The sequence below is a fragment of the Coregonus clupeaformis genome, chromosome 8 (assembly GCF_020615455.1).
Source record: "Coregonus clupeaformis isolate EN_2021a chromosome 8, ASM2061545v1, whole genome shotgun sequence".
NCBI classification, from domain to species: Eukaryota; Metazoa; Chordata; class Actinopteri; order Salmoniformes; family Salmonidae; genus Coregonus; species Coregonus clupeaformis.
In genome coordinates this window covers 25,234,638-25,257,976 of record NC_059199.1, presented here as the reverse complement: position 1 = coordinate 25,257,976, position 23,339 = coordinate 25,234,638, and the positions used below count along the sequence as shown (strand labels likewise).

Here is a 23,339-nt window from a genome sequence, read left to right as displayed (position 1 = left end):
ATTGATGACGTACAAATTCAGAGACACTTCTATGGATACTGTAGTTTAAGTTCTTCAACAACTACAATATTTGAGTTATCAACAGAAAATCTGAAAAACTGAGGTTTTATTATATAATATATTGTCCAGTATAAACTGTAGGGTGGGAAGATAAGTTATATATTCCTCTTATATAGACCAGTGTCTCTCACAATCTTCTCTGGTACAACATCAGAGTGAGGGAAGTCTAGAGCAAGACAAAACAAGACAAATATATTTGATATTTCCTCGTCTGCTTGTAATTACTTTTCTACAGATTATATGCCTATTGTGGACAATGCAAGAACACGGTTCCTCATATTTTTTTGGGGGGTCCTTCGTGAATCATGCTGTAACAAAGGTGGCAAAGTTCTGTAGTGGCGGCATTGATTTTACATGGCTTGCAGTAGCCAGTCTATTCTTATTAATGCAGTTTGCTGAGTCAAGATTTAAATAACACCAGTACAATAGTTGAGCAGTATTCCCCAATCAAATTAATTGCAAGGTCCTATCCTCCATACACTGATCATCAATCTGCAAGACCATGATGTACATACAGTGCATTCGGAAAGTATTCAGACCACTTTTAAGAGACACCGCTCAATAGCTTTGACACTGCACTGTCCCGTCACAGAGTAGCCACTAGTATACATAGCTAGCTGCCCTGCAAGTCAGCAGTTCTGTGAGCATCTTGAGAATTGAGAAACTGTACATTAATCTTCTCATTCATTTCCTGTCCGATACTGGAAATATTAACCCCTCAGATACAGCTGTTCTTCTGCCTCTTGGCCAAATGGTGTCAATGAAGACCTGGATAATAAGTGTAGACCATTTTGATATGTCTATTTGTCTGATCTGTGATTGTTTACTATACAATGTGAAGGAAATAGTCACAAAGTGCTTATATCTGATGTGCAAGACTGTTTATTTGTGTGTGTGTGTGTGTGAGAGCATGCATGTGCATACGGGCAAAGATTGAATCATACTACACCGGCTCCGACGCTCGTTGGATGTGGCAGGGCTTGCAAACTATTACAGACTACTAAGGGAAGCACAGACGCAAGCTGCCCAGTGACACAAGCCTACCAAACAAGTTAATTACATCTATAATCGCTTCGAGGCAAGCAACACTGAAGCATGCATGAGAGCATCAGTTGTTCCGGACGACTTTGTGATTACGCTCTCCGTAGCCGATGTGAGTAAGACCTTTAAACAGGTCAACATTCACAAGGCCGCAGGGCCAGACGGATTACCAGGACGTGTACTCCGAGCATGCGCTGACCAACTGGCAAGTGTCTTCACTGACATTTTCAACCTGTCCCTGACTGAGTCTGTAATACCAACATGTTTCAAGCAGACCACCATAGTCCCTGTGCCCAAGAACACTAACGTAACCTGCCTAAATGACTACTGTCCCATAGCACTCACGTCTGTAGCCATGAAGTGCTTTGAAAGGCTGGTCATGGCTCACATCAACACCATTATCCCAGAAACCCTAGACCCACTCCAATTTGCATACCGCCCCAACAGATCCACAGATGATGCAATCTCTATTGCACGCCACACTGCCCTTTCCCACCTGGACAAAAGGAACACCTACGTAAGAATGCTATTCATTGACTACAGCGCAGCGTTCAACACCATAGTGCCCTCAAAGCTCATCACTAAGCTAAGGACCCTGGGACTAAACACCTCCCACGGCAACTGGATCCTGGACTTCCTGACGGGCCGCCCCCAGGTGGTAAGGAAGGTAACAACACATCTGTGCATGCTCAGTCCCCTCCTGTACTCCGATGACTGCATGGCCAGGCACGACCCTAACACCATCATTAAGTTTGCCAACGACACAACGGTGGTAGGCCTGATCACCGACAACGATGAGACTGCCTATAGGTAGGAGGTCAGAGACCTGGCCGTGTGGTGCCAGGATAACAACCTCTCCCTCAACGTGACCAAGACAAAGGAGATGATTGTGGACTACAGGAAATAGACGACTGAGTCTTTCTCATCGACGGGGCTGTAGTGGAGCAGGTTGAGAGCTTCAAGTTCCTTGGTGTCCACATCACCAACAAACTATCATGGTCCGAACACACCAAGACAGTCGTGAAGAGGGCACGACAAAGCCTATTCCCCCTAAGGAGACTGAAAAGATTTGGCATGGGTCCTCAGATCCTCAAAAAGTTATACAGCTGCACCATCGAGAGCATCCTGACTGGTTGCATCACCGCCTGGTATGGCAACTGCTCGGCCTCCGACCGCAAGGCACTACAGAGGGCAGTGTGTACGGCCCAGTACATCACTGGGGCCAAGTTTCCTGCCATCCAGGACCTCTATACCAGGCGATTTTAGAGGAAGCCCCTAAGAATTGTCAAAGACTCCAGCCACCCTAATCATAGACTGTTCTCTCTGCTACCACACGGCAAGCGGTACCGGAGCGCCAAGTCAAGGTCCAAAAGGCTTCTTAACAGCTTCTACGTCCAGGCCATAAGACTCCTGAACAGCTAATCAAATGGCTACCCGGACACCATCACACCTCCTCCTCCATGCTTCACGGTGGGAACCACACATGCGGAGATCATCCGTTCACCTACTCCGCGTCTCACAAAGACACAGTGGTTGGAACCAAAAATCTCACATTTGGACTCATCAGACCAAAGGACAGATTTCCACCGGTCTAATGTCCATTGCTCGTGTTTCTTGGCCCAAGCAAGTCTATTCTTCTTATTGGTGTCCTTTAGTAGTGGTTTCTTTGCAGCAATTCAACCATGAAGGCCTGATTCACGCAGTCTCCTCTGAACAGTTGATGTTGAGATGTGTCTGTTACTTGAACTCTGTGAAGCATTTATTTGGGCTGCAATCTGAGGTGCAGTTAATTGCCGATTTCTTAGGCTGGTAACTCTGATGAACTTATCCTCTGCAGCAGAGGTAACTCTGGGTCTTCCTTTCCTGTGGCGGTCCTCATGAGAGCCAGTTTCATCATAGCGCTTGATGGTTTTTGCGACTGCACTTGAAGAAACTTTCAAAGTTCTTGAAATTTTCCGTATTGACTGACCTTCATGTCTTAAAATAATGACGGACGGTCGTTTGTCTTTGCTTATTTGAGCTGTTCTTGCCATAATATGGACATGGTATTTTACCAAATTGGGCTATCTTCTGTATACCACCCCTAACGTGTCACAACACAACTGATTCGCTCAAACGCATTAAGGAAAGAAATTCCACAAATTAACAAGGCACACCTGTTAATTGAAATGCATTCCAGGTGACTACCTCATGAAGCTGGTTGAGAGAATGCCAAGAGTGTGCAAAGCTGTCATCAAGGCAAAGGGTGGCTACTTTGAAAAATCTAAAAGATAAAATATATTTTGATTTGTTTAACACTTTTTTGGTTACTGCATGATTCCATATGTTATTTCATAGTTTTGATGTCTTCACTATTATTCTACAATGTAGAACATAGTAAAAATAAAGAAAAACCCTGGAATGATTAGGTGACTCCAAACTTTTGACTGGTACTGTATATCCACGTCACCAAATAATTGAGTAAAACACTGTTTTGCAATGGTCTACAGTAGCCTCAACAGCACTCTATAGGGTAGCACCATGGTGTAGCTGCAGGGCAGCTAGCTTTCATCCTCCTCTGGGTACATTGACTTCAATACCACACCAAGGAAGCTCATGGTTCTCACCCCCTTTCATAGACTTACACAGTAATTATGACAACTTCCTGAGGACGTCCTCCAACCTATCAGAGCTCTTGCAGCATGAACTGACATTTTGGCCACCCAATCAGAGAATTCATCTAGTACTGAAAGCATAAGCTACAGCTAGCTAGCGCTGCATAAAATGTGGTGAGTTGACTCAAAGAGAAAGACAATAGTTGAACAGTTTTAAACAAATACATTTCTTCAAAAAGGGAGGAGCAAGAGAGAGCTAGATATATTTTGTCCTTTTTTTCACTTTCACTTACTTAGCTGGCAAATGCAGCTAGCTAGTTTAGCCTACTCAAACAGAGGGATGCTATGTTAGCTAGCTGGCTATGACTATCCAACACTGGAACTCTTCCAAGTCAAGGTAAGCTTTTGGTTTGACTAATGTATTGCCACCGGTGTAACTGCTAAACTGCTTGACTGTACACTGTACTGCATGATTGTAGCGGGTTTACAAACGCGTTCTATTAGCTACAGTGCATTCAGAAAGTATTCAGACCCCTTCACTTTTTCCACATGTTACGTTACAGCCTTATTCTAATATGGATTAAATACTTTTTTTGCTTTTTTCTACACACAATATCCCATAATGACAAAGAAATGCCTTATTTACATAAGTATTCAGACAGTTTGCTATGCTACTCGAAATTGAGCTCAGGTGCATCCTGTTTTCATTGATCATCCTTGAGATGGAGTCCACCTGTGGTAAATTCAATTGATTGGGCATTTGGAAAGGCACACAGCTGTCTATATAAGGTCCCACAGTTGACAGTGCATGTCAGAGCAAAAACCAAGCCATGAGGTCGAAGGAATTGTCCGTAGAGCTCCGAGGCAGGATTGTGTCTAGGCACAGATCTTGGGAAGGGTACCAAAAAAACATCTGCAGCATTGAAGGTCCCCAAGAACACAGTGGCCTCCATCATTCTTAAATAGAAGAAGTTTGGAACCACCAAGACTCTTCCTAGAGCTGGCTGCCCAGCCAAACTGAGCAATTGGGCGACAAGGGCCTTGGTCAGTGAGGTGACCCAGAACCCGATGGTCACTCTGACAGAGCTCCAGACTTCCTCTGTAGAGATGGGAGAACCTTCCAGAAGGACAACCAGCTCTGCAGCACTCCACCAATCAGGCCTTTATGGTAGAGTGGCCAGACGGAAGCCACTCCTCAGTAAAAGACACGACAGCCCACTTGGATTTTGCCAAAAGGCACCTAAAGGACTCTCAAACCATGAGAAACAAGATTATCTGGTCTGATGAAACCAAGATTGAACTCTTTGGCCTGAATGCCAAACATCCCGTCTTGAGGAAACCTGGCACCATCCCTATGGTGAAGCATGGTGGTGGCAGCATCATGCTGTGGAATGTTTTTCAGCAGCAGGGACTGGGAGACGAGTCAGGATCGAGGGAAGCAAAGTACAGAGAGATCCTTGATGAAAACCTGCTCCAGAGCGCTCAGGACCTTAGACTGGGGCGAAGGTTCACCTTCCAACAGGACAACAACCCTAAGCACACAGCAAAGACAATGCAGGAGTGGCTTCTGGACAAGTCTCTGAATGTCCTTGAGTGGCCCAGCCAGAGCCCAGACTTCAACCCGATCGAACATCTCTGGAGAGACCTGAAAATAGCTGTGCAGCGACGCTCCCCATCGAACCTGATAGAGCTTGAGAGGATCTTCAGAGAAGAATGGGAGAAACTCCCCAAATACAGGTGTGCCAAGCTTGTAGCGTCATACCCAAGAAGACGAGGCTGTAATCGCTGCCAAAGGTGCTTCAACAAAGTACTGAGTAAAGGGTCTGAATTCTTATGTAAATGTAATTTCAGTTAGTTTTTTAATAAATTTGCTAACATTTCTAAAAACCAGTTTTTGCTTTGTCATTATGGGGTATTGTGTGTAGATTGATGAGGGGAAAAAACAATTTTATCAATTATAGAACAAGGCTGTAACGTAACAAAATGTGGACAAGTCAAGGGGTGTGAATACTTTCCGAACGCACTGTTCTACGTATCAGTGCAGAGAACCACCTATCATTTCCCAGGTGGTGAAAATAATTTGATTTAATTTGAGTGTACACCTCTTCTTTACAGGGGGTGGCTATTCATCATAATAAACTCAAACAAAAACAGATTTTCCATTAAAACAAAAGAAGTTTATTTAACTTTCTCTGTATAATTTTATTATAATAAGACACTCCTCAGCTTGTACATTGCTCCCTTGAACTTAAAAAATGGCAACATTTGCTTGTGGGAATGTAAGTTGGGGGTAGACAAAAACTTAGATACATACCAATATACATACATGTGTGTATATTACGGTTCCATTAATAAACCATAAATTATAGAACAGCTTTAACCACTCCAGGTACCTTGGTGATGCTGGAAATATAGTACAATCTTTGAGGTTTTCAGGAATACACTATTTTTTTTCTTTAAACATGGGTACATACAATATGAGAACATTAATAGTAAGAGTTAAGGAAGGATGCATGGCTCATACGAGCCTGTGTTAAGTGTATGGCTACCAATGTTTTCGCAGGCAAGCTGAGCTGCACCCATGGATGTGGTCATGCTTAGTAGAAGTCCAAATATATACGCACTTCATTTTGCCTGCCTTAGAGTGTATGGTAAACATTTCAATACACCCAAAGAACTGATTATGTACTTCATTTGGATAAACATATACACACACTTGAATGTATATACGTGAATGTATATAAGAAAAAACGGTAGAATTGTCTTAATATAGTTGTTAAAACTAAGTGTGGGCAAACAAGGCAGAAGTGTTCGCCATCCACATAAGATATTATACACACCAGAAAATGCACGCACACACAAATGCACACACTCAAATGCCCTACTCACGAGATCCCAAAGCTAATCTTAAAATGGTGGCTGTCAGTAAACAAACCCCAACTTACAAGCTGTGAAACATTTATGCAGATGAAGTTATAATTTGATCTATTTCAATGTGGATGCTGCTCCCCATCAAATGTTCAAAACAAGCTGTGTGCCATTTTGTAGTTGTGTGATACATCTGTCAGTGACATAAAAAATTCTAAACCCATGTATTCCCTGTAACACTCTTGGAGAATAATATTATACCTTGCAAATGTATTTGGAAATGTGGGAAATCACTGGTGTGACAACAGGCCACCCTTACCCCTGCCCACCATAGTCCAAGATTCAGTTCAATTGAGCTATATAGTTGCCATCGAGGTTTTAGAAAGGCCATCTTGAAATAATGTACGCTTTGAAAATACTTCCTCAATATGGAGCTCTTGCCTGCCTTACTTTTGTTACAGATGTCTCTTCTACAGCACAGTGCAGTTCGTTGTGTTTAAGTAGAGAGCCTTCCTGCATTGAGTAGGACAGCAGAGTAAATATAATAAAAGTACAATACGCCGATGGCCAAACTTAGCACTGTAACAAGAGTACAATACCTGGTGCATAATGTAACTTTGCTCAATAAAAATACACCAACCATTTCTTTATACTATAGGTGTGGACTCTTACCTCTTGAAGCAAAACATATTTTCTCAAAGTAAAAAGAATAGTCAAACAGTATCTTAAAATAAGAGCAAATAACTTTGTATTTACTTCTCGCAATGTGACTTGCATTTTCATTGAACACATTTTTCCCTGACAAGAAATGTAATGAGAATATATATTGAGAAAAAAAATGGCCTCCACAGAAAATGTTTATATCTATATATAAAGCATTCAAGCTATCAATTCAGTCTTCTTAGGGTTAAAAACTTCCAAATGAACATGAGAGAATCTTTCTTCTGCAAAACGGAGAAGAGAATGCTATGTTGAGAGAGCCTTTTATCTAACAGGACCAAAAGAGCTATGGAAAGTAATAAGAGCAGGTCAACAAAAATTAAAATCACACCGCATACTTCTGAACAAGCAGCAAAGACATTGATAGAGACACAATCAATATGAGGAGTGTGGATGGGTGAGCAGTAGTACTTCAATTGGTCTGTTGTGGCTGTCACAGTAATTAAACAGATCAGGAGATTAAAAACTCAGAGGGAGGTGAGAGTTGTATAAAAAGGTATTTTAATGACCTGCTTTGCAGAAGAAAAAAATACACATCCCTAACCTTTTAGGGGGGGGGAGGGGAGGGGGGGGGCTGAAACAAAACTGACAAAGGAGGGGGAAAAAACAAGGTAGATAATTTTTTATAATCTATGGTACAATTGTTCTTGTTAAAAGAAGAACCCCCCCCCCCCCCCTCCATATGGGAAAATATAATGCAGATAACTGCCCTACCGAATACCACCCCAACCGTGGTAGAAATATACACAGGTAACATCAATATAAAAATCTGCCTTCTCCTGGCTAGCCAATTCCTCCAACATGTTTATCATGACATGTCACACTGCGTACACACACACTACTGCACGTGGTTGTGTATGTCTGTTATATGTCATATTGTGCTTGTAAATGCAAACATGTTTATTTTTTTATGTTTTCAGTCAAAAGAGGTGTGCGTTCAGAACAAGCGTGTCTGCTGAAACCTAAATTTGGGTGGATTTCTGGAGGGTGGGGGGACAACTGAAAAGGGGGGAGCATGACAGGGAGGGAGCAGAGTGACACTACAATAACGGACGGTAGATAGCAGATGGATGAAGAGAGAAAGAAGCGAGGAGGGGTTTAACGTGAGTGTGTACACTGTCTCCATAACTATGTATTGTACAATAATGTGCTAATATGTTAAGGGATGAGAACAGATAGAGGCTGAAGGAATGATAGAGACAGAAAGGGATAAAGAAGAGGGGTGGGCGGGGGGGATGCATTTGAAATGTTTCCAGATCTTCCACTTCACTTCCTGTTTTTGGGGGAGGGCCAGTTTCCACGGCGCTCGCCGCGTTGGCCCCCTCCGTTTCCAGCTCCGCCTCCTCCCCCACTGGGCGGGCCCCGCGGGCCTCTTCCTCCCCCTCCTCCTTCTCTTCCTCCAGCATTGACCCTCCTGTTCTGTCGCTCCATACCAGGACGCTGGCTAGAGAAGCTTCTCTTGTTTGCCGCCTGCTCCTTCGCAGTCATCTCTCGCTCTCCGACCCCTCCTCCCCCCCCGCCTCCGCCTCCACCTCCTCTTCCGGGTGGGTGATGATGGTGATGGGAGGAATAGGACTTCCCTCCTCCTCCTCCTCCTTCCCTCTCCCGGAACTCTGTGAAGTCACTGCTCTCAGAGGCTGTCTCCCACTCCTCGTTGGCCTGGTCTGAGTTCTGGTTGGAGAAGTCAGGGGATTTGGCGCCCCCTGCTGGGTTGTGGTTGTGGTGACGCTGAGAGTGGGCAGGGCCGGAGTTGCCCTGGTTGTAGTGATGGTGGTGACTGTTGACATTTCCAAGATGGCCGCCGGTACTGCTGTTGTTGTTGGTAGTTGTGGTAGCATTGTGGTTAGCGTTGGGGGCAGTGCCGGTCGTGGGCACCGCGTTGTGAGCACCGTCGGTGACATCCTGAATGTAATTCTGGCAGGGCGAGGAAGGTCGTCCTCCTCCGATGACCCCGACTCCTCCTCCGTTGATGCGAGCGGCGTTCTCTCGCTCCTTCAGCCGGCGGAAGCGCGGTGGCTTGTCCTGTTGGTGCTGGGAGCGCCCGTGGCGACGGCGTCTCGGGGGGCGCTCAAAGCCATCCCGTGGGACGCAAGGGAAGCCACGCCCGTCCGGGCCGGAGAGAGGGAGAGGAAGGGGGCCGCTGGAGTTTGTAGTGGGATTAGCCGTGGACTGCTGGATTCCAACTCCTCCGTTCTCCATGGAGTCCTGTGGGGCTAGAGTAGGTGCAGCAAGGATAGATTGTGGAGGGGTTTCTCCTCCCTGATTCTGAGCTTGGCTTCCGTCCGCTGCCTTCTCCTTCTCCCCGCTGGTTCCACGACCCGTGTCTTTGGGTGCGGACGACTGCATTTGGGCCTGCTGCTTGCGGACCGAGGCTGAGGACTTGGTGGCCCAGCCTTGAGGGTCGGCCCTGGATCCTGACCTGTGACCTCCAGCCATTCCTCCTCCGCCTCCACCACTTCTATAGATGCTGCCGCCTCCTCCTCCCCCGCCGCCGCCACCCCCCCTGCCCCTCCTAGAGGGTACGCCTCTGGGGGTGAACACCCGGGCCTGGGAGCCTCTGGGTGGGACGGAGCCGCCACTGGTAAAGTTATCTGTGCCGCTGCCATTCTTGGTGCTGGACTTGCGGTCTTCCTTGTCCGACTGGGCCAGGTCGCTGGCGGCACTCTCGCTGCCCGTCTCCGACCCCCTCTGCCGCCTCCTCTTGGGGACCTCCTCGTATTCGGAACCCTCACTGCGGGTCTCGCTGTGGTTACGGGTGCGCCCCGGGTTGGCCTGCGACCCCCCTCGGCTGCGCCTTCCCCCCGATGCCTCGTCATTGAATTCCTGGTGGTAGCCTCCGCCAGCTCGGTAGTCCCGGCTGCTCCTGCTGCCTGCTGCCCTGCCACGGCTAACGCTGCCACCCCCGGCCGTGCCCGTGTAAGTGCCCCGGTAACCCCGGCCGCGTCCGTAGAACTCGCCACCTCGTCCTCTGCTGGCTCTGCTGCCACGGGCCGAGACGCCATGGTAGGATACGCCCCCGCCCCTCTCGAACGAGCGCTCTCTGTCCCGCCTGTTGGAAGGGGGGCCGGAGTACCCTGATGAGGGGGTGGGGTTGACACAGTCTTTGTGACCCTTGCCCACTCCTCCTCGTTCGTTCCCCGCTCGGTCCTTCCATCCGTTTCTGGGTTTGGGACCGGTCTGAGCCGGCTCTTCTTTACCAGACACTGCAGAGGTGCTCTGTGGGCCGGAGGATGTTTCCTGCTTGACTGATGAATGGCCTCCATCTTGTCTTTCTTCTTTGTCTTTTCCAGAGCCTCCTCCACTGGTCTTTTCTCCTCCCTCGCCTCCCTCTCTCTTCATTTCCTTCAGCACAGGCCTCTTGATAGGCCCTGCCCTCTTGTTGGTGTTGCCGCCACCCGATTGGCCGCCGGAGGGTTTGTTGTGGTCAGACGCTGTTGGGTGATTGGATGAATCCTCCCCTCCGCGGGAGTTTCCGCCCACTGCTCTCCTGTTGTGTGAGGGGCCTCCTGCGTTGCTGCTGCCGGGCCGTGGCCCCCACTGGGTCTCAGTCTTGTGTTCCCTCCCCCCTTTCTCCCGCTGGTTGGGCTTGGGGTCACGGTGGTGGTGCTGCTCCTGGCCCTGCCTCTGCTGCTGTTGGGGCTGCTGCTGGGACTGAGGATGGGACTGCTGAGACGTCACAGAAGACTGAGAGTGGCTGTGGCTAGGGCCCATCTTATCCTGCTTCATCTCTCTGCTGCTTCCTGCTTCATGTCTCTGCCCGGTTCCTGTATCGGCCTTGCGCTGAGGTGGGAGGAGATGCAAGACCGCCTTGCCGCTGCCGTCCTCCCTGGCCGAGGATGACGAGGAGGAGGAGGATGAGCAAGAGGAGAGGGACGGCTGTTGGAGCGGGGGGTCACCCTTCTTGGGGGCTTCGCTTCCTCTCTCACCGCGGCCATTCTCGGGCTTGTGGGGGTGGAGGGGGAAGTGGGAGGGGCCTTGGTGTTGTTGATGACCATGGTGTTGTTGGTGTTGAGGGTGGTGGAGGTTGTTATTCTCCAGGGAGGAGAGGTCAGCTCGCCCGTTGCGGTCGTAGTGGGGGTGGGAGAACCCCCAGATCTGTCCCTGTTGCTGGCCACCCTTGTGGCCCTGGCCCTCATCCTGGTGGCTGAAGCCTCCACCACTCCCCCTCTGCTGCTGCTGCTGCTGCTGCTGGGAGGCCATGCGGGAGCCCTGGTCGGGGAAGTTGCTGTAGTTTCCCCGGCCGCCCATGTAGGACTGGTGGTGGTGGGGGTGGTGGCTGCCTCCTCCCTGGCCCCCCACCTGAGTGCCCACAGGGGGTGGGGTCTGGTTGGAGGAGCCCGAGCCAGAGTTGGGCTGCTGGATGGGCCCTGGCCCTCCCTCTCGCATACCACGGACTGGAGGGGTGTCACTCCTAAAATAAAAATCGGGGATTTAATAAAACACTTATGGAAACCGTATCCTGTACTCATAAAACAGACTGAATTCATATATTTATAATCTCATATGATTTCAACTAATACATATTTTCCTATTCAAACCATATTGTATGATTTGACAATTAAAGGGATCCTTCGGGATCCGCCATTTATCTATTTCCACAGAGTCAGATGAACTTGTGGAGACCATTTTTATGTCTCCAGTATTAAGGAAATTAGAGGTAGTTTCACGAGCCACCGCTAACTAGCGTTAGTGCAATGACTAGCAACTTCCTCCGAACTGCATGCAGAGATATAAAAATGGTATCCACGAATTCATCAGACTGGGGAAGTAGATAAAGGGTCAAAAGTATACCTTTAAATGATCGTGAGTGACATTTGACCTCTGTCTTACCTAGGCCCTTTGCCACTGACATCGTCCTCTTCCAGTGCCTGCTTCGGTCTCAGAGGGGAGCTCAGTCCCCTGCCTTCGCTGCCCCCGGGGAACACCTCGGGCCCCCAGGCCAGTTTTGGGTCCATGGGAGGTGTCCCACGGTGGGGGTGTCTCGGGTGCTGCTGCCTGTCAAAGGTGTCCGAACCAGAGCCCCCCGAATCAGAGCGCTCTCTCCCCATCATCCCTGCAACAGAGATGGGTGTCACGTTAGAAAAAAGTCATACTCAATTATAAACATTTTGGCTGGCAACCTGGTGCCATTTCTGGGCCCTGTGTAGTTGGTAGAGCATGGCGCTTGCAACGCCAGGGTTGTGGGTTCGTTTCCCACGGGGGGCCAGTATGAAAATGTATGCACTCACTAACTAAGTCGCTCTGGATAAGAGCGTCTGCTAAATGACTAAAATGTAATGTAAATTTCTTATAGCATATAAACTTTATTGCATTATCATAATCTCTATGGACTAAATCCTACATTTTGATCTGGTTTGCACAAATCTGCCATTGACCTGCAAATTCAGATTCAGCCCTATGACAAAATGCCAACTCCTTGACTTAGCATTTCATGTATCAAACCACAATACCATGAGTACCCACCTGCATGTTGCATGTTGGGCGGGTAGTAGTCCATGGGCCCTGGAGGGCGACCCTGCATGCCCCCCTGCATCATCCGGGGGTCCATGTAGGGCATCATCATCCAGCGTGGGTCAAAGTTCATGGGCAAGGGCGGGGGGCCGCGGCCCATGGAGCCCTGTGGAGGGTACTGCAGGGGCCCTGACTGCTGCTGCTTCGGACCCTGGGTCTGAGCGGTGGCCCCCGGAGAAGGGCCCTGCTGCTGGGGGGCCTGCTGAGGCTGCTGGGGCGGGAGCTGCTGCTGGCTCTGTTGGGCTGCTTGGCTGTGCTGCTGCTGCCACTGCTGCTGCTGCTTCATCAGCTGCTCCTGAAGACACCGAGTGGGAGAGATGTTATAATACACAGTGCATTCGTAAAGTATTCAGACCCCTTCACTTTTTCCACATTTTGTTACGTTAGCCTTATTCTAAAATTGATTAAATTATTACTTTTTTCTCATCAATCTACACACAATACCCCATAATGACAAAGAGAAAAAAGGTTTTAGATTATTAAAAAATAAAAAACGTATTTACATAAAAGTATTCAGACCCTTTGCTATGAGACTCGAAGTTGAGCTCAGGTGCATCCTGTTTCCATTGATCATCCTTGAGACGTTTCTACAACTTGATTGGAATCCACCTGTGGTAAATTCAATTGATTGGACATGATTTGGAAAGGCACCACCTGTCTATATAAGATCCCACAGTTGACAGTGCATGTCAGAGCCAAAACCAAGCCATGAGGTGGAAGGAATTGTCCGTAGAGCTCCAAGACAGGATTGTGTCGCCGCACAGATCTGGGGAAGGGTACCAAAACATTTCTGCAGCATTGAAGGTCCCCAAGAACACAGTGGCCCCCATCATTCTTAAATAGAAGAAGTTTGGAACCAACAACACTCTTCCTAGAGCTGGCCGCCTGGCCAAACTGAGCAATCGGGGGAGAAGGGTCTTGGTCAGGGAGGTGACCAAGAACCCGATGGTCACTGACAGAGCTCTAGAGTTCCTCTGTGAAGTTGGGATAACCTTCCAGAAGGACAACCATCTCTGCAGCACTCCACCAATCAGGCCTTTATGGTAGTGGCCAGACGGAAGCCACTCCTCAGTAAAGGGCACATGACGGCCCGCTTGGAGTTTGACAAAAGGCACCTAAAGGACTCTCAGACCATGAGAAACAAGATTCTCTGGTCTGATGAAACTAAGATTGAACTCTTTGGCCTGAATGCCAAGCGTCACGTCTGGAGGAAACCAGGCACCGTTCATCACCTGGCCAATACCATCCCTATGGTGAAGCATGGTGGTGGCAGCATCATGCTGTGGGGATGTTTTTCAGCGGCAGGGACTGGGAGACGAGTCAGGATCGAGGGAAAGATGAACGGAGCAAAGTACAGAGAGATCCTTGATGAAAACCTACTCCAGAGCGCTCAGGACCTCAGACTGGGGAGAAGATTCACCTTCCAACGGGACAACGACCCTAAACACACAGCCAAGACAACGCAGGAGTGGCTTCGGGACAAGTCCTGAATGTCCTTGAGTAGCCCAGCCAGAGCCCGGACTTCAACCTGATCAAACATCTCTGGAGAGACCTGAAAATAGCTGTGCAGCAACGCTCCCCATCCAACCTGACAGAGCTTGAGAGGATCTGCAGAGAAGAATGGGAGAAACTCCCCAAATACAGGTGTGCCAAGCTTTTAGCGTCATACCCAAGAAGGCTCGAGGCTGTAATCGCTGCCAACGGTGCTTCAACAAAGTACTGAGTAAAGGGTCTGAATACATATGTAAAGGTAATATTTCAGTAATTTATTTTTAATAAATGTACACAAATTTCTACAAACCTGTTTTTGCTTTGTCATTATGGGGTATTGTGTGTAGATTGACGAGGGGAAAAAACTATTTAATCAATTTTAGAATAAGGCTGTAACGTAACAAAATGTGGAAAAAGTGAAGGGGTCCGAATTCTTTCCGAATACACTGTATGCCATTTAGCAGATGCTTTATCCAATGAGACTTAATCATGTGTGTAGGGCTGGGCGATATAGCATTAATTTGATTAATTTGAATGTACGTTATAGCGCAAAATTCCAAATGCCTGTATCGCAAGAATCACATTATTTCGTTTTTATGAGCTTTTATGTCCGCTTGTTCTCATGTTGTCTTTTTGGTCTCGTCTCCTTCGCTCCTTCTTTGCTGTGTGCACTTTCCCACTAAAACACACACACACACCAAGCCACTCACAACAACAAAGATGAAAGATCACGTCTTCCTCTCTGACAAGCAGTTTCAACTCGCTATTTGCATTTGAGGTTTGGTCCAATAGAAATCAGTCATATGTACACCGAAACACATTGAGACATTTTACTTTAACAGAGGATACCCTTATGTCTCAACTAACAACATTGACAGAGAGCAGACCCTACTAAAACAGACCCTGCTCAATGAACATTGATTCTGGAAAATTAACGCTCAGTTTGTTGCGCGCGGCCTTGCGGTACCGCTAGCAGGCAGCATTTTAGCCACAGACGTGCTAGCTGTGTAGTCTGTTTCATAAACGTGTAATGAGCATAAAAATACACATTTATGTAAGGAATTTACAACTCATTCTCATTCTGAGAAATAAGTATCTTCTTAGCCAGGTAGGCCACTTGATTTCAACCTCTAAACAAAGTGGACAGTTCAAACAGTTGGAGACGGAGAGGAGGGTTCACAACTGTTCTACCTTGTTAGCTAGAAAATAGATCCAAGTTGGCTAGACAAACTAAAAAAGATTAGCTGGCTACTCACTAGCACGTAGGCGGGTGTTTAGAGATGGTTTATGAGTCCTGTGTTCATTTTCTATAATACCTTCTACAAGAAGTTGGTCATTATTAGATGTGCATGGTTTTGGTTCAATGTGTAACAAAAAGGGGATTTTCATAGATAGATATTAAAGACAGATCAGTGATTGTTGCAAAAAAAAGCAGGATAAACTATTTTTATAAAATAAAGACATTATTAGTTGGTCTTATGGTTGTGGAAGGAAGGCTTATAATTTTGCCTAGGTATAATTTTACATTAGATTGCTGACTGTTTGAAATGTAGTGTATTGACTTAAAATTGTGCAACAAAGCTTACACTACCAGTCAGAAGTTTGGACACCTACTCATTCAAGGGTTTTTCTTTATTTTTACTATTTTTTACATTGTAGAATAATAGTAAAGACATCAAAACTATGAAATAACACATATGGAATCATGTAGTAACCAAAAAAGTGTTAAATCAAAATATATTTTATATTTAAGATTCTTCAAAGTAGCCACCCTTTGCCTTGATGACAGCTTTGCACACTATTGGAATTCTCTCAACCAGCTTCATGACGAATGCTTTTCCAACAGTCTTGAAGGAGTTCCCACATATGCTGAGCACTTGTTGGCTGCTTTTCCTTCACTCTGCGGTCCGACTCATCCCAAATCATCTCAATTGGGTTGAGGTCGGGGGATTGTGGAGGCCAGGTCATTTTTACATTTACATTTTAGTCATTTAGCAGACACTCTTATCCAGAGCGACTTACAGTTAGTGAATACATATATATTTTTTAAATACTGGCCCCCCGTGGGAATTGAACCCACAACCCTGGCGTTGCAAACGCCATGCTCTATCAACTGAGCTACATCCCTGCCGGCCATTCCCTCCCCTACCCTGGGCCAATTGTGCGCCGCCCATGAGTCTCCCGGTCGCGGCCGGCTGCGTCATCTGAAGCGGCACTCCATCACTCTCCTTCTTGGTAAAATAGCCCTTACACAGCCTGAAGGTGTGTTGGGTCAGTGTCCTGTTGAAAAACAAATTATAGTCCCACTAAGCACAAACCAGATGGGATATCGCTGTAGAATGCTGTGGTAGACATGCTGGTTAAGTGTGCCTTGAATTCTAAATAAATCAGACAGTGTCACCAGCAAAGCATCCCCACACCATAACACCACCTCCTCCTCCATCCTTTACGGTGGGAAATACACATGCGGAGATAATCCGTTCACCCACACCGCGTCTCACAAAGACATGGCGGTTGTAACCAAAAATCTCCAATTTGGACTCCAGAACAAAGGACAAATTTCCACCGGTCTGATAACCATTGCTCGTGTTTCTTGGCCCAAGCAGGTTTCGCTTCTTCTTATTGGTGTCCTTTAGTAGTGTTTTTTTTGCAGCAAATCGACCATGAAGGCCTGATTCACACAGTCCCCTCTGAACAGTTGATGTTGAGATGTGTCTGTGACTCGAACTCTGTGAAGCATTTATTTAGGCTGCAATTTCTGAGGCTGGTAACTCTAATGAACTTATCCTCTGCAGCAGAGGTAACCGAGTCTTCCATTCCTGTGGCGGTCCTCATGAGAGCAAGTTTAATCATAGCGCTTGATGGTTTTTGCGACTGCACTTGAAACTTTCAAAGTTATTGAAATATTCCGTATTGACTGACCTTCATGTCTTAAAGTAATGATGGACTGTCGTTTCTCTTTGCTTATTTGAGCTGTTCTTGCCATAATATGGGCTTGGTCTTTTACCAAATATGGCTATCTTCTGTATACCTTGTCACAACAACTGATTGGCTCAAACGCATTAAGAAGGAAAGAAATTCCACAAATGAACTTTTAAGAAGGCACACCTGTTAAATGAAATGCATTCCAGGTGACTACCTCATGAAGCTGCTTGAGAGAATGTCAAGAGTGTGCAAAGCTGTCATAAAGGCAAAGAGTGGCTATTTGAAAAATCTCAAATATATTTAGATTTGTTTAACACTTTTTGGGTTACTACATGATTCCATATGTGTTATTTCATACAGTTGAAGTCAGAAGTTTACATATACCTTAGCCAAATACATTTAAACTCAGTTTTTCACAATTCCTGACATTGAATCCTAGTAAAAAGTCCCTGTCTTAGGTCAGTTAGAATCACCACCACCAAGCTTTAACTTCCTGACAATTGTCTTGAGATGTTGCTTCAATATATCCACATAATTTTCCAATTTGCCTTGAGATCATTGACAAGATCCTCCCGTGTAGTTCTGGGCTGATTTCTCACCGTTCTCATGATCATTGCAACTCCACGAGGTGAGATCTTGCATGGAGCCCCAGGCCGAGGGAGATTGACAGTTCTTTTGTGTTTCTTCCATTTGCGAATAATCGCACCAACTGTTGTCACCTTCTCACCAAGCTGCTTGCCGATGGTCTTGTAGCCCATTCCAGCCTTGTGTAGGTCTACAATATTGTCCCTGGCATCCTTGGAGAGCTCTTTGGTCTTGGCCATGGTGGAGAGTTTGTAATCTGGTTGATTGATTGCTTTAAGAGTGCGCTCCTAATCTCAGCTCGTTACCTGTATAAAAGACACCTGGGAGCCAGAAATCTTTCTGATTGAGAGGGGGTCAAATACTTATTTCCCTCATTAAAATGCAAATCAATTTATAACATTTTTGACATGCGTTTCTCTGGATTTTTTTGTTGTTATTCTGTCTCTCACTGTTCAAATAAACCTACCATTAAAATCATAGACTGATCATTTCTTTGTCAGTGGGCAAACGTACAAAATCAGCAGGGGATCAAATAGTTTTTTCCCTCACTGTACTACCATACCCCGTTCAAAGGTACTGAAATGTTTTTGTCTTGCCCATTCACCCTCTGAATGTCACACATTCATGTCTCAATTGTCTCGAGGCTTAAAAATCCTTCTTTAACCTGTCTCCTCCCCTTCATCTACACTGATTGAAGTGACATCAATAAGGGATCATACTTTCACCTGGTCAGTCTCATGGAAAGAGCAGGTGTTCGTAATGTTTTGTACACTCAGTTTATATTGTGAATCGCCCATAAATTAGATTATAATTTTTGTATTCATTTTAGGCCATATCGCCCAGCTCTACGTGCGTGGTTGGGCGATGTCAACCTTTGTCATATTGTGATTATGTACCCATAAAACATTGTGATATACGATGCCATCGCCGCTATTGGCCACCCCAAATATATTACAGAAATTATTGCAGTTGATATGCAGCCATTGTCAATGGTCGAGGACGTCTGCTTCACTGCCCTGATGGCATATCTACAACCAGACTACAAGATGCCATGTCAAAAAACAATGACTGCCTGGATGAAGAAACTGTACGATTGCTCTGCAAGTACAAAGCGCGAGTACAAACGTGGCGTAACAACAAATTGTTGGACATCTATGAACAGGCTGTCATACATCACTGCAACCAGCCATCACTGGTTGCAGTGGTTCCTGAGTGGCGCAGTGGTCTAAGGCACTGCATTGCAGTGCTAACTGTGCCACTAGAGATCCTGGTTCGAATCCAGGCTCTGTCGCAGCCGGCCGCGACCGGGAGACTCATGGGCGGCGCACAATTGGCCCAGCGTCGTCCAGGGTAGGGGAGGGAATGGCCGGCAGGGATGTAGCTCAGTTGATAGAGCATGGCGTTTGCAACGCCAGGGTTGTGGGTTCGTTTCCCACGGGGGGCCAGTATAAAAAAAAAAAAAAATGTAATCACTAACTGTAAGTCGCTCTGGATAAGAGCGTCTGCTAAAATGACTAAAATGTAAAATCACATTGAAGAGACGTGGAACATGAAGTCCCATGCACTGACAACTGAGAACATGGAGGAGAGTGACACAGCAGAGAACCTAAAACGGCATTCAATACCATCGTTGCGGAGTGGGTGGGGGACTGCAGTAAGGTGAGAGCCGTCTGCTAGGTAGCCTGGACTACCAATGGTTTATATACATAATTGGGTAATACGCAGGACCATATCTGAATTGTGAATTCACGCCATTTTATGACTTATTTTCTTATCGTTTAGACAATGCAAAACGTCAGTTGAAAGTATTTCATGACCCACAATCAAAATGCTGCAATAAAATCTAGAAATTGTACACCCACAAACTTGCCATCATCCATAGCACTGAGCCATTGATCAGTCATGTCAACCAATGCAGTGGTAGTAGAATGGTTTTTGCGATAAGCATGCTGATTGGCTGTGATCAAATCATTATTTTCCATGTACTCCCTTATTTGTTTACTCAATATACCCTCTAATATCTTTTACTGATTGAAGGGAGTAGACTGATTGGTTGACTATTGGCAGGCGTAAGGGATTCTTTGTTGTCTTTTGGGATTAGACACAGTTTAGCATGCTTCCATACATTTGGAAATTGACTGTTTTCCAGTGACCAATTAAATATATATTTCAGTGGAGCTGCAAACTGGGGAGCAGCATAGCAAAGATAAATATTGTCCATAAGATCATTACCCATAGATTTAACATTGGGTAATGACTTCAGTAGGTTATTAGACTGACCTGTTGCTGTCTCTGGAAGCGGGGAGGCAGGGACTTCTGGTACTTGGAGTAGCCCTGTCCGGGGGGGCCGCTGGCTTGGCGACTTGCTCCTCCTCCCATGCTCTCTACCTTCACTGGGTCTACCACTCCTCCACCACCACCTCCTCCGCTGCGGACGTGAGCACTACCTAGCATCTCCTCCTTCCCCTCCCCAGGCACCAGGACCTCCAGAGGAGGCTGCTGCAGCTGAGGAGTGGTGGGCTGGGGACACACCTGGGCATCTGGATAGAGGAAGGGGAGAGAATATAGCAATGATATACCACTGGTTGTTGGAAGAGGTAAGCAGATGTGAATGACACCAAGTAATGTGCTATACAATTTTAAGAAAGGTCAGTAGAGGTACTATTGTGAACTTAATATGTGACAAAAAGACAACTTCAAAGATTCACAACCGTTTGGCGAAATCCATAGAAGCCTTTTGTCTATGGCCCAAACATACCTTTTTAGAGATACCCACATCAAATGTCTAACCAAGTTGAACTAGGTAGACAACACCAGAATGCCGTGTCAAAACTAGGGCTGTTACAGTGACCGTATTACCACCACACTGGCAGTCACGAGTCATGACCACAGTCAAATTCCATGTCACCATTTAGTCACAGTAAATAGGCTTCTTGAAAACTGCGCTCTGATGCCGCTGAGTCATTAGTAGCCAACCCAATATACTAGCTGCCATTCGCTAATGGCCTGGTACTCAGCGCTCGATTGTCCCTCTAATTACTCTAACATCAATGCAAACACTTCATGAGAGCCCATAAGCCCACGTTGCGCAACATTTCTATAGGCTATGCAATTGTGTGACAAAACAACGTTTTTATGGAGTCTATTAAAAAGAGGAGGATCCCATCAGCTTTCTATAGGCTAGGCCTACTATATTTATTTCTCAGCTTTCCTAATATTAAGCACATTGCTTTAGTTTATAACTGGAGTGGCCTACCTGGGCTGACATGAAAATGAGCAGCAGGAAAGGCATCCTCCATTTGCTATTTAAGTGAATACGGATTACATGTATTTTTCCCCCTGCCCCTGTAACCAACAGGTGCATGATAATGGCCCATTCTAAATCATAACAAATTTCACACGTTATTTAGTATATGTAAAGACAAGATTACGTTTAGAATAGTCTGATAGGTGACAGCGTGTGCAGTCCCAGGCAAGAAACAGCACATAAAAAATGTATGCACTCACTAACTGTAAGTCGCTCTGGATAAGAGCGTCTGCTAAATGACTAAAATGTTAATTACTTTTTCAAATCATAGTCACATGCATCATGTAGCCTAGCCCATAGGCCTATACGTTTTGATGAGGTTTGTATCTTAACTAAAGTGGACAAATAACTCCAAACGTAGCCTATAGGCCCACGACCCCTGAAACACGGTTGGAGAGCACATATCCTACAGAGCCTAGTGAAACGTTTTCTTATTAGCCCAGTCATTGCGCAATCGCGTGTGAAAACAGTTCTGACAGGCCACTATTTAAAAGTGGATCCCATCTTTCTTGTGCTGCTATATTTATTGTTCAATTCTTACAATTAATCACATTAATCTGCTTTATAACCGGTGTAGCCGGCAGCGCGTAAATTTCAAGTTTGGGGAAGCTAATTTTCACCATACAAATTCAACTTTATAATTTTACATTTTAGTCATTTAGCAGACACTCTTATCCAGAGCGACTTACAGTGAGTGCATACATTTTTTTTCATACTGGCCCCCCGTGGGAATCGAACCCACAACCCTGGCGTTGCAAGCGCCATGCTCTACCAACTGAGCTACACGGGGCCCTAATAAAGCATTCCAATGCATCATTGCATTTGCAGACTTATGTAAGATAGCGTACTATTTGTAATGCGATGAGAACATAGTCATAATTTAGGCTAATAATAACTCAATCACTGTTCGTAAAAAAGACCTTCAATGCATGGCTGTGCGCGTATAGTGTAAAGTAGGCCTAGGCTTTATCAGATTTCTTCTTTCTTTGCACTGAAAAAATGTGGCCTTTTATGAAAACATTTCATGCTATTCTACTACACTTTATTTGAATGGAGACATTAGCAGAATCTTTTTTAATACGAAAAATGACAGGGTAGTCTACTCTGCTGATACTGACAAAGATCAATAAAAATGCGGTTGTCCATAGGCTGGTGCCAATAAGATAGGCTATACTGTTCTCTCAATTAAATTGATAATTTTGATAACTAAAAGACAGATTATAGTCTTCATTGTCTTCTCTTTACAGCTATAACCATTTTCCTTTCCAAACTATGTTTTCCCGCGTTTGTATTTTTAAATATTGTGATATGCCTGTCTGGGCCTCTACTTTTCAATGACAGTCGCAACTCAACAATCATGCATTTAGTATTTGGCGCACTGCCTTTCCTTCTGACTGTAGGCTATGCAATTTAGAACAATCCATAACTTATTTTTTAAAAATAAGCTAATGATCCTGTGGCCAAATCATGCTTTAATAGCCTATTTTGAATTACTTTATTTATTTCTGTATAGACAGTAGTAGGTTAATTAGGCTATATAATTTTGGCAATTTATACTGAACAAAAATATAAACGCAACATGTAAAGTGTTGGTCCAATGTTTTATGAACTGAAATAAAAGATCCCAGAAATGTTCCATACGCACAAAAAGCTTATTTCTCGCCAATTTTGTGCACACTTTTATTTTTTATATATATTTTTTTACATCTCTTTTAGTGAGCATTTCTCCTTTGCCAAGTTAATCCATCATTACACAGGTGCACCTTGTGTTGGGGACAATAAAAGGCCACTCTAAAATGTGCAGTTTTGTCACACAACAATGCCACAGATGTCTCAAGTTGAGGGAGCATGCAATAGGCATGCTGACTGCAGGAATGTCCACCAAAGCTGTTGCCTAGAGAATTGAATGTTAATTTCTCTACCATAAGCCACCTCCAACATCGTTTTAGAGAATTTGGCAGTACATCCAACCGGCCTCACAACCACAGACCACGTGTAACCACGCCAGCCCAGGACCTCCACATCCGGCACCTGCGGGATCGTCTGAGACCAGCATGCCGGACAGCTGATGAAACTGAGCAGTATTTCTGTCTGTAATAAAGCCCTTTTTTGGAGAAAAACTCATTCTGATTGGGTGGGCCTGGCTCCCAAGTAGGTGGGTCTATGCCCTCCCAGGCCCACCCATGGCTGCGCCCCTGCCCAGTCATGTGAAATCCATAGATTAGGGCTAATTCATT

General features: G+C 45.7%; 1 protein-coding gene across 3 annotated transcripts in view; it reads right to left on the bottom strand.

Moving 5' to 3' along the window:
• Positions 1-5,850: 5,850 nt before the first annotated feature.
• LOC121571459 (protein PRRC2A) overlaps positions 5,851-23,339 on the bottom strand; it is a 46,076-nt gene continuing 28,587 nt past the window's right edge. For all 3 annotated transcript variants that reach the window (XM_041882924.2, XM_041882926.2, XM_041882925.2), the window contains 4 exons: positions 20,076-20,335; positions 12,747-13,089; positions 12,114-12,336; positions 5,851-11,694 (listed from right to left, as the gene is read on the bottom strand). In XM_041882924.2, the coding sequence (XP_041738858.1) occupies positions 8,550-11,694; positions 12,114-12,336; positions 12,747-13,089; positions 20,076-20,335 (3,971 nt within the window). In that variant the 3' untranslated portion in view covers positions 5,851-8,549. The remainder of the gene's footprint in view (positions 11,695-12,113; positions 12,337-12,746; positions 13,090-20,075; positions 20,336-23,339) is intronic.